The 14,622-nt window shown below is 47.3% G+C and overlaps 1 protein-coding gene across 3 annotated transcripts; it reads left to right on the plus strand.

Moving 5' to 3' along the window:
* Positions 1 to 4,451: 4,451 nt before the first annotated feature.
* On the plus strand, positions 4,452 to 11,807 carry LOC4343603 (organic cation/carnitine transporter 2). 3 transcript variants are annotated; one of them, XM_066312816.1, is made up of 2 exons: positions 4,452 to 6,168; positions 10,292 to 11,807. In XM_066312816.1, exon 1 carries the CDS (start codon positions 4,508 to 4,510, stop codon positions 6,110 to 6,112), a length of 1,605 nt encoding a protein of 534 aa, XP_066168913.1. In that variant the 5' UTR covers positions 4,452 to 4,507; the 3' UTR covers positions 6,113 to 6,168; positions 10,292 to 11,807. The 3 variants fall into 3 exon arrangements, with proteins under 3 accessions (XP_066168913.1, XP_015646262.1, XP_015646261.1); XM_015790776.3 differs by lacking the exon at positions 10,292 to 11,807 and adding an exon at positions 7,216 to 7,709; XM_015790775.3 differs by lacking the exon at positions 10,292 to 11,807 and adding an exon at positions 6,910 to 7,078.
* The last annotated feature ends 2,815 nt before the right edge of the window (positions 11,808 to 14,622 follow it).

A 14,622-nucleotide genomic window follows, 5' to 3' on the forward strand; every position in this document is an offset into this window, starting at 1 on the left:
ATCAACTCAAATTTATGGCCAATTTAACGATCTGATCTAGTTTGATCAGCTACTTATGTGGCTGGAAGTTAGGAATTTATGTTTTCGGTAGTTGGCTGTTGTCCCTCGCGTTCGCTGGCAGTAGCGACGTCGCGCACTTGGAAATGGCTGAGTCTCTGGCGTCTCCGGCCACGGCGAGCAGGACGCTGGCTGGCGGGGTGCGGGTGGCCGCGGCCACAGGAGGGGAGGCGGCAACAGCTAGCCATGATGGAGATGCAGACGGTAAAAGCGCGAGACATCTCTCCGAGGATGAATTTGGCGAAGGGTTAGATTGACGAGTGGACCCGACCTTTAAAATATTAATTAAGAAGTTAACGACGTCAATTAAAAGTTAAAGTTACACTTAACATATTAATAGCGCTTGTCTTTAATGAATGTTTCTCTCTTCCTTAACGGTTTGCGTTGTGTAACAAAATTCTACTCCCTTGTAATATATTGACGTGCAATCCAATTGCGCGTTCGCTAAAAATGGATTGCGCGTTCGCTAAAAAAATGAATGTTTATCTCTCAATTTCTTTCTTATATATAATAACAAGAAAAAATGTCAGTGCGTTGCAACGGATAAAGGCTATTTTAATCGTATTATTGTTATACGGTTTAGTTAAGGTTTCGCTACTGAGTGATATGATACATGACACATAATTTTTTTTACTTGAATTAAGGAAATATGCAATGTTGAAGTTAGTGCTAGTTTGGATGATTAATGCTTATATATATGCTTGTCGAATTGTTATTCCTCATATTTCTCTTTTGTTCCACACCACAAGAGTGCATAAATGCTTATTGAAAAGGTCAATTAGGTCTAGAGGGGGGCTGAATAGGCTAATTTAAAAACTTAAGTAAAGCGGAAGCAGTAATTTTCAGAACTAGGCTGGGAATTTTCGGAACTTTCGAAAGGATTTTTGAAACTTCCGAGAATGCATAGAGCAGCGCACACAAAATGAAATCTCTAGATCTAGAAGTCTACCACAGGGAATCCAAAGCACAAACAACAACTAGCCCAATAGCGGCACAAGCAAGCGAAGCTAGAGGAGAGGGATGAAGAGATATCACCAAGATGAAGCTTGCAAACTTGTTCTCGGAGTTCAAATCCTTGAGGGGATTCTACTCTCCGTTGAGGAGCTCACTAAGAGCCGGGTCTTAGCTAACCCTTTCCTCAAGAGATTGCACTAAGCACTCCTCCTTCCACTAAGAGGTATCTCTTCCCTTGCGAAGGCGAGATCCAGCCTTCACAAACTTCTACCGGCCAACCACAAGTAGATCGGTGGCTCGGGAGCGACACCTAGCCGTCTAGGAGTCCTCAACCTCCAAGACTAAAAGATGATGCAAAGAACTCCCGGAGATGATGCAAGTGCTCACAAATCTTCACGAAGACCACAAGAAGCACCCACACAAACTTGAATCCACACTCTCACACACACACCAAATCCGAATCAAACACGGGTGGAAAGATGAATCAAGGAAGCAAGGCTCAAATGAACTAGAGAGAGAGAACAAGCCAAGGACACAAATAATTGCAATGGAACCAGCAGCCCTCACAAGTGAGGGGAGGTGGGTATTTATACCCACAGCACAAATATGCCCATTGGTGTGCAATAAAAGTGATTTTCGGAACTTCCGAAAATTCCAGATCTGAGAAATATCAAAGTCAACGGCCATTTTCGGAACCTCCGAAAAACATTTTCGGAACTTTCAAAAATTTCCAGTACGAAAAAAAACTGTTCTGAGTATTTTCGGAACTTCCGAAAATTTCCAGAGAGCTCAAAACGGTTCTGTGTATTTTTAGAACTTCCGAAAATCATTTTTGAAACTTCTGAAAATTTCCAGAGAGCTCTAATATGGTTCTGTGTATTTTCGGAACTTCCGAAAATCATTTTCGGAACTTCCGAAAATTTACAGAACACTCCAAGAAGAGAAATGCTTCAAGAAAAAATAGATTTTGAGCACACGCATCACTCCTTATATGTCTATGCATCATCCCCTTAATAGTATGGCTTTCCTACGATACAATGCAAGGTAAAAGATATAATATACCATTTGATCATTGCCGCATTGCATCGCGATATCGCATTCATGGGATATGCATTGTATTACAACACATTGAGGACATAACAACCTTCACATCTGCTTGAATAAAAATGTTAGTCCTCTCTAATCGCATTGTAATCAATCATCAAAATCATTAGGGGCCTAGATGCACTTTCACTTATGCTAAGAGAGAAAAAAAATGAATATTGTATCCGTCAAAACAGTGTTGACGACAAAATGTATTCGCAGTGAGAGAAAAAAATGGGTGCCGAATTTTTTGAAACAGTCTTTACAACAATGACGTACCCGAAATAATTGAGAGATAAAAAAATATATCAAATGAGCTTCAATAAATGTCTCTTGGTTATGATTGGAGAAAGACTGAAAGAGTGATAATATAATGAGTATATATGTAGGGTTTTTCTTTCAAGTTATGTTCTATTGAATATGATTCATTATAAATCATTTGAAGTCATGAATCTTTAGTGTTGAATTGATCTTATTGGAACTTGATTTTGATTAATTGATATATACATCACTATACTCTAAATTATCAAAAAATTTCAGAATTTTTCATAATTATAAACAATTTTCATAACTATTTATATCGAATTTATTAGAAAAAGGTACACAGAAGAACAACCCATTAGAATCGATGCGTCAGAGGCCTTCGCCTAGCCTCACCCACACTGCATTTCAAGTTTTGCACCTATAAATGGCCAAATGGGCCACGGCCCAGGCACGACCGGGCCTAGTCGGGCCGGCACAATCGGACCAACACTTCGGGTCGGGCCTACCCACGGGCTGCACCCCAGCCCAGGCACGGCCCAATAAGACTCGGGCCGTGTCAGCCTGGCCCGAACGCACTATAGCCCATCGTGCTTCTCTATTAAATAAGTTTATTTCTTCTCTCCCATCTTTTTGGGGTTGTCTTATATGGTTGAAATAAGTCTATTTTGTATATCTCATGTCTTTAGGCTATGCCTCAAATCGCTATATTAAGTCTATGATGGGTCCCTCAACTATTTTTCTTTGGTCATGTCGGGTTGTGCCGAGGTAGTAGCCTAGACACGGCCCGGCTGTCGGGCCGGGCCGGCACGGGCCCAACCGTTGGGCCGTGCCGTGCTTGGGCCGGGCCAAATTGTCGTGCCTTGGGCCGGGCCATATGGCCATCTATATTTGCACCTAGTAGTAATTAATTCTCTGATTATTACTCCCTCTGTCCCATAGTATAAGGGATTTTGAGTTTTTGCTTGCAACGTTTGACCACTTGTCTTATTCAAAAAATTTTGAAATTATTATTTATTTTATTTGTGACTTACTTTATTATCTATAGTACTTTAGGCACAACTTTTCGTTTTTAATATTTGTAAAAAAAATTGAATAAGACGAGTGGTCAAATGTTACAATCAAAAACTCAAAATCCCGTATATTGTGGGACGGAGGGAGTATGTGATTAGTTTAAATGGTCAAGCACTTCGCTGTATGCATTTAAAGCTTCCAAAACTAACTACTCCGTACAGTACGTTTGAATACCCAAACAAATTAGTAGGTATGTGTTTTTCATGGTGATTAACGCTTTTCTGCAACAAGCTAGTAAAACAAACAAATAGTACAAGACGTTTAGACGGCTCGACAGTTCCGATAGCCACATATATATCGTTGTTTCCTGCTACTAATATACATTTCTCCGTAAATGATACTCCATATATCCCATAATATAAGGGATTTTAAGTTTTTGCTTGTATTGTTTGATCACTCATCTTATTCAAAAAAAATTAAAATTATTATTTATTTTTTTGACTTACTTTATTATCCAAAATATTTTAAGCACAACTTTTCATTTTTTATATTTGCACAAATATTTTGAATAAGACGAGTGGTCAAACAGTGCAAGAAAAAAACTTAAAATCTCTTATATTATGAGACGGAGGGAGTAATACTTGATTTACCTCTCTACTTTAATTTAATTTAGAATACTAAAATCTTTAGCCAATTACAAATACTCCCTCCGTCCCCTAATACATTGTTTGACCATTCGTATTATTCAAAAAAAATAAAATTATTATTTATTTTTTTACTTACTTTATTATGTAAAATACTTTAAGCACATTTTATTTTATATTTGCATAATTTTTTTTAATAAGACGAGTGGTCAAATATTATAACCAAAATATCAAAATCCCTTAGTAATAGGCACGTAAATACTCTTTTCTACTGTAAAAACATAAAAATATGTTTATATGCCAAGAAAAATGCTTCAATTTTAGTTGTATTATGATGTAAACTTTTTATGAATAATTATCACTTATTTAGTTTAAATCCTGGATTGCAGTATTGCACCGTCTTGACATATAAATACTGAAGTACCCCTAGCAAGTTCCATCGATCGTGAGGAAGATCAGTAGAGAGCGCACTCAACTTCGCCAAATCGCCGATAATGGCCGACGCGGCCACCACCCCGCTGCTGACGAGCCATGAAGCAAAGCCGGCCAAGGCACTGTCCATCGACGACGCCATCGAGACGTACATCGGCGCCACCGGCGCCCGCCAGCTGCTCACGGCCATGTTGCTGGCCTTCGCTTGGGCTTTCGAGGCGCAGCAGGTGTTCATGTCCGTGTTCACGGACGCGGAGCCCACATGGCACTGCACCGGCGTCGCGGCCGGCGACCCCGGCTCGTTCTGCTCGCTGGCGGCCGCTTCGGCTTCGGCTTCGGCGTGCGCGCTCCCGCCCGGCACGTGGGAGTGGGACCGCCCGGCCGAGACGTCGGTGGTGTCGGAGTGGGCGCTCAAGTGCGGCGGCGGCGGCCCGGCGCTCGTCTCCCTCCCGGCGTCGTCGTTCTTCGCCGGCAACCTCGCCGGGGGCTTCCTGCTCACGACGCTCGCCGACACTCTCCTGGGACGAAGGAAGATGCTCGTCCTGTCACTGGTGACCATGTCCGTCGCCGGCGTGCTCACGGTCTTCTCGCCGAACGTGTGGGTGTACGCCGCCCTGCGGTTCGTGTGCGGGTTCTGCAGATCCACGGCGGGCACGTCCGCGATGGTCCTGTCCACGGAGCTCGTCGGGAAGTGGTGGCGCAACACGGTGAGCGTCGCCGCGTTCGTCTTCTTCTCCGTCGGGTTCATGTCACTCCCGGCGCTCGCGTACACGCTCCGCGAGGCGTCGTGGCGGAACATGTACGTGTGGACGTCGCTCCCGTCCCTCTGCTACGCCGTCCTCCTCTACTTCCTCGTCCAGGAGTCGCCGCGGTGGCTGCTGGTGCGCGGACGGAAGCAGGAGGCCATCGCGGCGTTGCGGCAGATCGCGTCGCTCAACGGCGGCGAAGGCATTACAACGTCGAGCTTCACCAAGCTGGAAACGTGCGCCGGGGAGGTCGGGGACGGCGTGGCCGGCGGCGAGGGCATGTTCTCCACGCTGCGGTCGATATGTGAGCGGCGGTGGGCGCTCCGGAGGCTGGCGGCGATCACGACGGCCACCTTCGGCGTCGGCGTGGTCTACTACGGGATGCCGCTCAGCGTGGGCAGCCTGAGCTCCGACCTCTACCTGAGCGTGGCGTACAACGCGGCGGCCGAGCTCCCGTCGTCCGTCCTCTCGTGGCTCCTCATGGGCAGGTTCAACCGGCGCAGCTCGCTGGTCGCGCTCACCGCGGCGTCCGGGCTGTGCAGCCTCGCGTGCGTCGTCATCCCGGACCCGGAGGCCGGCGCCGGCGGCTCGCACTTGCGCCTCGCCGCCGAGCTGGCCTCCTTCTTCGCGTCGTGCGCGGCGTACGACGTGCTGCTCATGTACTCGATCGAGCTGTTCCCGACGTCGGTGCGCAACTCGGCGGTGGGGCTGGTGCGGCAGGCGGGGGTGCTGGGCGGCGTGGTGGCGCCCATGCTCGTCGCGCTCGGCCGCGAGAGGAGCTACTGGTCGTTCGGCGTGTTCGGGCTCACCGTCGGCTGCCTCGGGCTGTTCGTCACCTTCCTGCCGGAGACGAAGGGGAGGAGGTTGTCGGACACCATGGAGGATGAGGAGGAGGCCGCCGCCGTCTTGTCTGGAGGATAAGGCTATGGCGCGAGCGACATGGATAACAACGGGGAGCTCGTGTAGATGACTTTCAGGTTTGTTCTGTACATCTTGGAAATTAAATTTGAAAATATACTTTTCATTAAAAAAAATTCAGAAATATTCGAAATGCAAAATTTTTACAGAAATATATTGTCGATCTCGTATAACCGTTATGCGAAAAAACGTGGGCGTGTCAGCGTGGGCTCACGCAAGGAAAGTACGAGACTGCGCGGTTTCGAGGAACGGTATCGCTGCGGAACCAAACAGCTGTATCGGTGTCATGCCGATTTAATTAGTGATTAATTATCCTGATTAGTAAATTATTAATTAATTGCTAATTAAAATAATTAATCACTAATTATTAGTTAATAGTTAATTAAGTAATTAATCACTAATTAAATGGAGCCGTTGGACTATGTCGTTGATTGATTCAGCAGCGAATTATTAATTAATTGCTAATTAAAATAATTAATCACTAATTATTAGTTAATAGTTAATTAAGTAATTAATCACTAATTAAATGGAGCCGTTGGACTATGTCGTTGATTGATTCAGCAGCGAGACCATTTGGTTTCGCTCTTTCATTCCGCAAGATCGCGGTGGTCTCGCATTTTTTTCACGCGATACCGTTTGCGACGTCGTAATTACGGTATTTTCGTGTAACAGTCATGCGGGATTTACGGTATATTTCTGCAAAAAAAATTTGCATCCCAAATATTTCTAAAATAAAATTAAATGAAAAGTATATTTTCAAATTTAATTCTACATCTGGGTGCTGGATATTTTCTGTGCAGGTCGGAGATGAAACTGTAACTCGTCAGTCAAACTTTCATCAGAATATAATCCAAACTACTGTTACAAACTTACAGTCCCCGGAATGCGTCTTTGAGCTTTTGGCTCGGGATTGTAACCCTAACTCTATAGTTTAAATAAAGCTTCTTGTCTTTCCTCGAAAAAAAAAAACTTACAGTCCTGCTTCATTATCGGTAGGGGTGGTTAACGAGCTAAAAATTTAGCTTGACTTATTATATGACTATGAATTCGAACCGATCTAATTAAGCCACGAATTTTGAGCTCAGCGATATCTTCTCTTGTGCCAGTGACAGCGATGATGGCGACTTACTGGATTAGGATTCGTGATTAGAGCCGGTGTGGGGGAGGGATTGGGCATAGAGAGATGGCTGGAGCGGCGATAATGATGGTCCAAATGGAGGGGCATCACCTGGAGATGGATTCTAATCACTCGAGTGGATGTCCACCTATTTATTATATGTCAATTAAATATTTAAAATTTAAAAAAATTGACAAGATAGATCTATATATAGTATATCACTCCACAAACATGCAAGTTAAAATTCAACTTCTACAAATTGTAACAAAAATAGAAGTTGAATTTTAGTTTGAATGTTTGCATTTTTGTTACAATTTGTACAAGTTGAATTTTAACTTGCATGTTTGTGGAGTGATATACTACATATTGATCTATATTATCACTTATTTTCAAATTTTTCATAAACATTTAGATTACATGTAATAAACGGGTGGACATCCACCCGGATGATTAAAACAGTTTCCCAGCATCACCTTGGCGGTACGTGAGACTAGCGAGGGACTCTGGCTGTGTTTAGTTCCCTTCAAACTTCTAAAAATTCCGCCACATCAAATGTTTGGGCATATGCATGGAGCATTAAATGAGGAAAAGAACCAATTACACGGTTTGCATGTAAAATTGCGAGACGAATCTTTTGAGCTTAATTACGCCATGATTTGACAATGTGGTGCTACAATAAACATTTACTAATGACGGATTAATTAGGCTTAATAAATTCGTCTAGCAGTTTACATATGGATTATGTAATTTGTTTTATTATTAGACTATGTTTAATACTTTAAATATGTCCGTATACGTCAAACAAAATTTTGGGCATGCAACTAAACACTGCCTCTATCCATAGTGGTTAGTATGTGACGGGACCGGGGCAGCGTATTTATTGGTGTGAGTTGCGTGAGTGGTGTCAATGTTGCACTTCAATAAGAAGATGACCGGGTGTCATTAATCCGATAGAGATGGGAAATTAAGGAGGGTAACACGGTGGGAGGAAGCAGCGATCGATGAATAGAGGGAAGAAAGTGAGACAATGTAACGCCCCGATTTTCGTTCGAGATTAAAAATCATTTAATAATGCATTTTCTAGAAATTAAATAAAAGTTAAAGCAATTTAATCAAGTGAAATATTGAGGGAATTTAAAATTTTCCCTTAAAAATCATTGGCCGGGAATATTTTGCAATATTCTTTGTGCCCTAAAATACTCTCCGGGTTTTTCCGTGAATTTTCGGAGTTCAAGAAATAATTTTAAAGTCACAAAGTTCATTAAACCAATTTAAATAAAAAGAAAACAAAATAAACTTCCCCTTCCTCCCTTTCGGGCTCGGCCCAAAATCCTCTCTCCTTCCCCTCCCGCGGCCCGGCTTGCCTCCCCTTTTGGCGCAAGTCTGCTTTTCCTCCCTCCCGGCCTCTCCTCTCACTCAGGCCGACAGGTGGGACCCGTGGGCCCCACCTGTCATCCCCAACCTCCAGCCCGGGCCGGCAACTGCCATGGCCGCCCGAGCCGCCCACGTCGCCGCCCCTCCCCGCGCGTCTGCCGTTTCCCGCGCGCGTGTGGGCGCGGTCCACCCCACGTCATCCCCTTCCTCCACCATTTCCCCCACTTCTCCCCTCCAAAACCGGCGCCAAACTGCCCCACTCACCCACGTCGCCGGCGCCCCTTTCCCCCTTCAAATCCGTCGCCAACCGGCCTCCCCGTCGACTCTCGAGGCTATAAAAACGATCCCCGGGCTCCCCTCATCCTTTTCCCCCATTTTCCCCAAGCCGCCGCGCCCTCCCTCGCTCTCCCCGCGCCGAGCCCTTGCACCGCCGCTCTCCGGCGAACTCCAGCAGCGCCGCGCCGCCACTCCCGTCCACCCCGCACTGCGCCGTCGCCCTCTCCGGCACCGCAGCCGCCGTGCGCACCCCGGCATCCACTCCGTTCTCTCCTTCCACCCCCGCAGCACCATTCCCACAGTGCAAGCCGAAACCACCGTCTTTCACCGCCTCCAGCCGCCTGCTACTGCCGCCCTAGGGCTTGCCGCGCCGTGCCGTTTGTGTCGTCGGCATCGCTGTGCCGAGCTCTACCCCGGCCCCTAGTCCTTTTCCCCTCCCCAACTCCGAAACACCGCCACCACGTGCACCACCTCCCTCCGCCGTCGCCGCTCCCGCACCCTGCCACCACCGCAGCCGGCTTCGCCGCCGCGAGGACAAGCCTATCGGCCGCTCCTCTCCCCCAATCGACCGCCAAGCTGTCACCTCCACTGCCAACCCGAGGCCGCCGCCGCTTTCGCCGCCCCGGCCACCGTTTACCGCCGCTCCCGGCCGTCCCGAGCCGCACCCGTGGCCATCCTCAGCGTCGCCGCGTCGTGCCGCACCTCGGTTGCCGCCCCTCGCCGCCGAAATTCCACGGGAGCCCGCTTTTCCCCGTTCAAGGTCCCGGAGGCCCCCGGCCGTCACTCGTCGCCCGTCGGCCGCCGTTGGGGCGCCGCCGTCGTCCTCGCCCGGGGAGCTCCGCCACTACCTCGCCTCCGTCCGGTGCCGTGCCGCTTGGTGAGCATCCCCTTTCCTCCTCTTCTTTCCGCCGCCCTTCGCGCGCCCTCTCGCGCCGCTGCTCGCCGCCGGTGGCCGGGCGCCGCCGTGCGTCGTGTCTCGACCGGGCCGGCTCTGAGCCGTGCCCGTGCTCTGGGCGCCCTGCCTCGTGGCCGCCCGATCAGCTCGAGCTGATCTGGGCCGTCGGTTCCTGTGGACCGGCGGTGGACCACCCCGTGGTCCCGGTCCACGGTGGACCGATTCCCTTGACCCGCTGACGTGTGGGGCCCGCCTGTCGGCGCCGGCCTCTTTGATGACGTCAGTACTTAAGCTTTTCCTTTGAAAAAATAATTAATAATTGCGCAATAAATCGAGTTTAATTCTAGAAATTCATTTAAATGGCTCAAAACTTCTAAAATTCATATCTAATTCATTCGAACTCCGAATTGAGCCATTCAACTTGCAAAATTCATCTAAAATTGAGCTCTACATGTTTGTTTAGTTTTTATGTACTGTTTCCTCGGTTTTTATTAGAGTTTTTCCTCGTTTTGCGTGCCAGCGTGTAGTTTCCGTCGTTTCGGAAGTCCGCGGTCGCGAGGAAAAGAGTTCGGAAGATCAAAGTGAAGAAGCAAGGCAAGTCACACATTCCCCTTGAGCATGTTGATCCTAATTTACAAATGTTTTACTGTTTGCAAATAAATATGCATGTTTTGCTAATTACATGGGATCCGGGTATTACCTATCTGTTCGCTTGTGCCATGTTTACTTGATATCTGTTCTTTGTCAACCTTGGGTAATGAATCGACTAGCTCATGTTACTTATGTGACCTAGCTAGAACTATATGCTTAGCCATGCTTAATTACCACTAGCTCAGTTGATGGGATAATTACAGTATTAGACCTTTTTAGTATCAGTTTGAGCTGCGTGCTCGAGACACCTGGCCATGCTTCATGGTCGTAATTATCCAACTAAAATGCGACTGAATGGTGGGCTGTGGGTGCATGGTTTTGCTGGTCGCACCCATGGCAATTAAGGACCGGTTCGCGGGATGCCCTGGAAGAACTTATCGTACTTACCACAAGCCAGCGTGGGCAACGGCTGGGCTTGTAGTGTAGCTTTCCTCTAGTCGACGCATCCAGGCAAGGGTGGGCGTGATGGAGCGGGGCGGGCCCTGCGACGGCCTCTGTCGCTTCCGGATTCACCTAGGCACGAGAGGGGACTGCCCGTTGCCCGCTGGGGACGGGGGTGAAACCTGAGGTGTGGTGTGCTTGGCTAGAGGGGGTTATGCGAAGGGTCCTGTCACGGCCTCTTTCCGGTATGTCGTGGTGGCATGTCGGCGCACGGAAACGTGTCGTGGGGCTGTGTCTTGTGGGTACAGTTGTACACCTCTGATCAGAGTAAAACTATTCGAATAGCCGTGCCCGCGGTTATGGGCGGTCGACCAGATTCACCGTGATTAGTCCCATCTTAATAAATCGACCCAATGCACTGTAGTCCAGGTGGGTTGGTTGGGCCTGTTCAACATGGTGTAGCGTTGATCAGTGGAGATTTAATGTTACTTTAATTACTCAACAGTTTTACTGTTTTGCTCAATAAAGTGTTTTACAACTGCCTTTATGCAAATAGCCACAAACCATCCTTGTATCCCCTTGCACGTCTGCATCGTTGGTGTGGCTTGCTGAGTACGGTGGTTGTACTCAGCCTTGCTATTATTCCCCCTTTTCAGAAGTGTAGTGCTTCTGAGCTGAAGATGGAGTTAGAGGACCAAGGCTCAGACCCCAGTTGAGTTTTGCCTGTGGAGTGGAGCTGAAGCCCCGCTAGGATCGCCTTTTTCCGCTGCTGCTGCTTTTGTTTCGGTGTGAGGACTAAGTGCCTCTTCTGTAAGTATTTTACGCTTTATTTACGTTTGGAACTGTATATTACTTGTCGTTTTGTGTACCCTGGCTGGTCCTGGACAGGGATTTACTACACAAAATAGTCTGGAAATTTGGGCTAAATTTCTGGGCGTGACAGACAAGAGATGTGTCCTTTATTTTTCTTTTAATTATACAGAACAACGCTGACATTCACAACACACTCACATCCATCCCTGTAAACACGTGCACGTAAACCCTACCCATATAAACATCTTTCAAGACTGGGCGGCCAGCAAATCGTTGAGATATAGCACGAATCCTAGAGCGATTCTAGCTATCAGAAGGATTGGTCGGTGTTTTACAATTTTTCGATTGCTGGCGCTTACATGGCATGTCGTATGGATGCTAAGTGGCATGCCTAACATTTTGGTTAATTTTTCTTTTCTTTTTTTCCCCTCTAAATTCCCTTATCTTTTTTTTCTTTTTTTTTACGCACGATCAGAAAGGAAGAAGAGAAGAAAAGGGGGAGAAAAAAATATAAAATGAAAATGAGTAAATGCTCGTGTTGCATGTCATCTGAATACAACGTATGATCCCAAAAGGGTCTTAGTAATTTGGGACCAGAATACCACACTTTGATAAGTTTTAGGACATGAATATATTTTGAGAGTTCGGGAATCTAGATGACACAGGTTCATCCAGGCGAACAAGTTTAAGTACCGACAGTGAAACAAGTTATTTACAACAGGTTTAGAAATTTTGGACTGAAATAAGTTTAAACTTAAACCAAATTTGATTAAATTTGAAAAAAAAAGGTTTACTCTTAGTAGGGGACCAAGCGCTTGTTCATTTTGTTACCAATTTTAGCAATGCTAAATTTTTATAAGTTTCGACGTTATCAAATTTTGGTAGCGTTAAAATTATTTAGTTCGATGTATTTTTCAAATTTTGGTAGTCTTTTTGTGTGAAGAAAGTTCCGGAACCAACAAACTTTGGTAGAATGGTATTGGTAAGGTAATATTTATAGTCTGTTACGCTACCATAATTTGTGCAGGATAAGATTTTGGTAGGGTTAAAAGTGGCAATAAATCCAACAGGCTCCAAATTAGTACTCCCATTAATCGGACACCGTGGTTAGCTTGTCCGCATCTGAGCTCTCGGCGCATGAAAATAGCCTAAAGGCGTGTACATATTTCCGTCCTCGTACGCATCGATCGATCAATCACATGAAGAGAGACGGCGCAACCGCGCAAGCAAGATTATCAGTTGCTTCGTCCCTCGCAGCGCCGCCCCCCGCCGTAAACTAGGCCATGGAGGCTCAACGACGACGGTGAGGGAGCTGGAGGTGGAGATGATGGCGGCGGAACCTCGACCAGCGCCTGGACAGCATATGGATCGCCTCTCGCGCGCGGACCACATAGAGCGGAGCCTGGACGAGATCAGGGAGAGGAGCAGGAGAAGCTCGAGCAGGTGTTCCCGGAGCTGCGGTCGCCGTGTGGGGGAGGGCCCAGGACTAGGCCATCTGCGCCGGCGATAGCGGACGACGAGGTGATCGTGCCTGATCCGGGCCTGACGAGGCTGTTCGTCAGCCAACGCGAGACCCAGATTTTGGAAGAGATCGAATGGCGAAATCAAGCAATAAGGCAGCGGCAAGCACGCGTCGTAGTTCCATTGTAGGCTTGTAGCAGCTGGTTGGAGGAAAAAAATTGTGAATATACCTATTTTTTTCAATAATTTACGTTTATATATCTACATGGAAAGAATTTGCATAAATATACCTATCCCGCGGAGAAGAAACGCGGGACCGGCCGAGTGATTGGCGCAATGTAAAAAACGTGGGTCCAACAGTAATGCAGCACCGCGCGGTTCTAGGGCTGGGCATGTGAGACCGGCCGTGCATTCATTATAATAATAAAAATCGCTGACGTGGCGCTCCTAATCTCGTGGCGCTCCCACGGCTTTTAGGTAAATAAATATGCCTATACTGTTCATTTGATACACTATTTAGCACCGTTAAGACATTGTTTAATACTATTAAGACACTATTTAGCACTGTTGAGGCATTGTTTAGTACTATTGGGCACTGTTCATATAGCCAGTGCCACACGACTAGGGCTGGACGAAAAGCTCGTGACTCATTGGCTTGCTCGGCTCGTTGTTAGCTCGGCTCGGCTCGACTCGGCTCGTTACATTTTCTTAACGAGCTGAGCTAGCATCTTAGCTCGTTACTCATAACGAGCCAGCTCGAGCTGGCTCACGAGCTCAACGAGCTAAGGGCAAGTAGCAGGCCAGCAGCCCAACAACCACAGTCGCGAGTCGCCCGGCCCATTTCCCAGCAACTCATCCCAAAAATGCTAACCCTAGCCTTCGTGAGCGCGTCGCCCAGTCCTCCTCTCAGGTCTCAGCCGCACAACCGTGCGGCGGCGCTGAAGCTCATCTGCCCATCTCGCCGCTCTCCTCTACCGTAGCAAACCAGCTGCAAAATACTCTCTGCATTCTTCGGTCTCTCCACTCAGGAGCACCAAGACCATGCTAGCAAAATCGCAATCACGAAGTCTTGGAAGGATGCCATGCTCGCGGAGTCCGCAGAGGGACAAGAAGGCAAGGCCCCTGCCTCACATCCTCGAAGCCCCACCTGGAGTCCTGGAAAATTGGTTCACATGTAAGAGATTTTGGTTCTCACACTTCTCACTGAGTTGGTGTTCGTCATGTGTTTCGTTTGTTTTGTTTCAACTGCAAGATTCAATCAAATGTTCCTTTGACCTTACAAATTTAACCTTCTTTCTTTACCTTTTCTCGGGCTGGGATTTATTTTGGCTAATGAAGGTTGCTTGCTGCCTGTGCCAGATTCATGTCAAAACGTGTGCTTGACCACGCCGCCGCTTGCTGCATAGCCTGCTGCCCTTGCCCTTGTGCCGTCACTCGCAGCGCGGCCTGCCCGTCCCCGTGCAGTCGCTGGCTCGCGAGCTAAAACGAGCTAGCTTGAGCTTGTAGCGAGCACGAGCCGAGCTGCGTTTTCTGCTCGTTTAGATA

The sequence above is a fragment of the Oryza sativa genome, chromosome 7, assembly GCF_034140825.1.
Source record: "Oryza sativa Japonica Group chromosome 7, ASM3414082v1".
In the NCBI taxonomy this organism is placed as follows: domain Eukaryota; kingdom Viridiplantae; phylum Streptophyta; class Magnoliopsida; order Poales; family Poaceae; genus Oryza; species Oryza sativa.

Excerpts from the sequence above, each read along its gene's own strand:
- LOC4343603 (XM_066312816.1), top strand. The coding sequence starts at position 4,508 with ATGGCCGACGCGGCCACCACCCCGCTGCTGACGAGCCATGAAGCAAAG.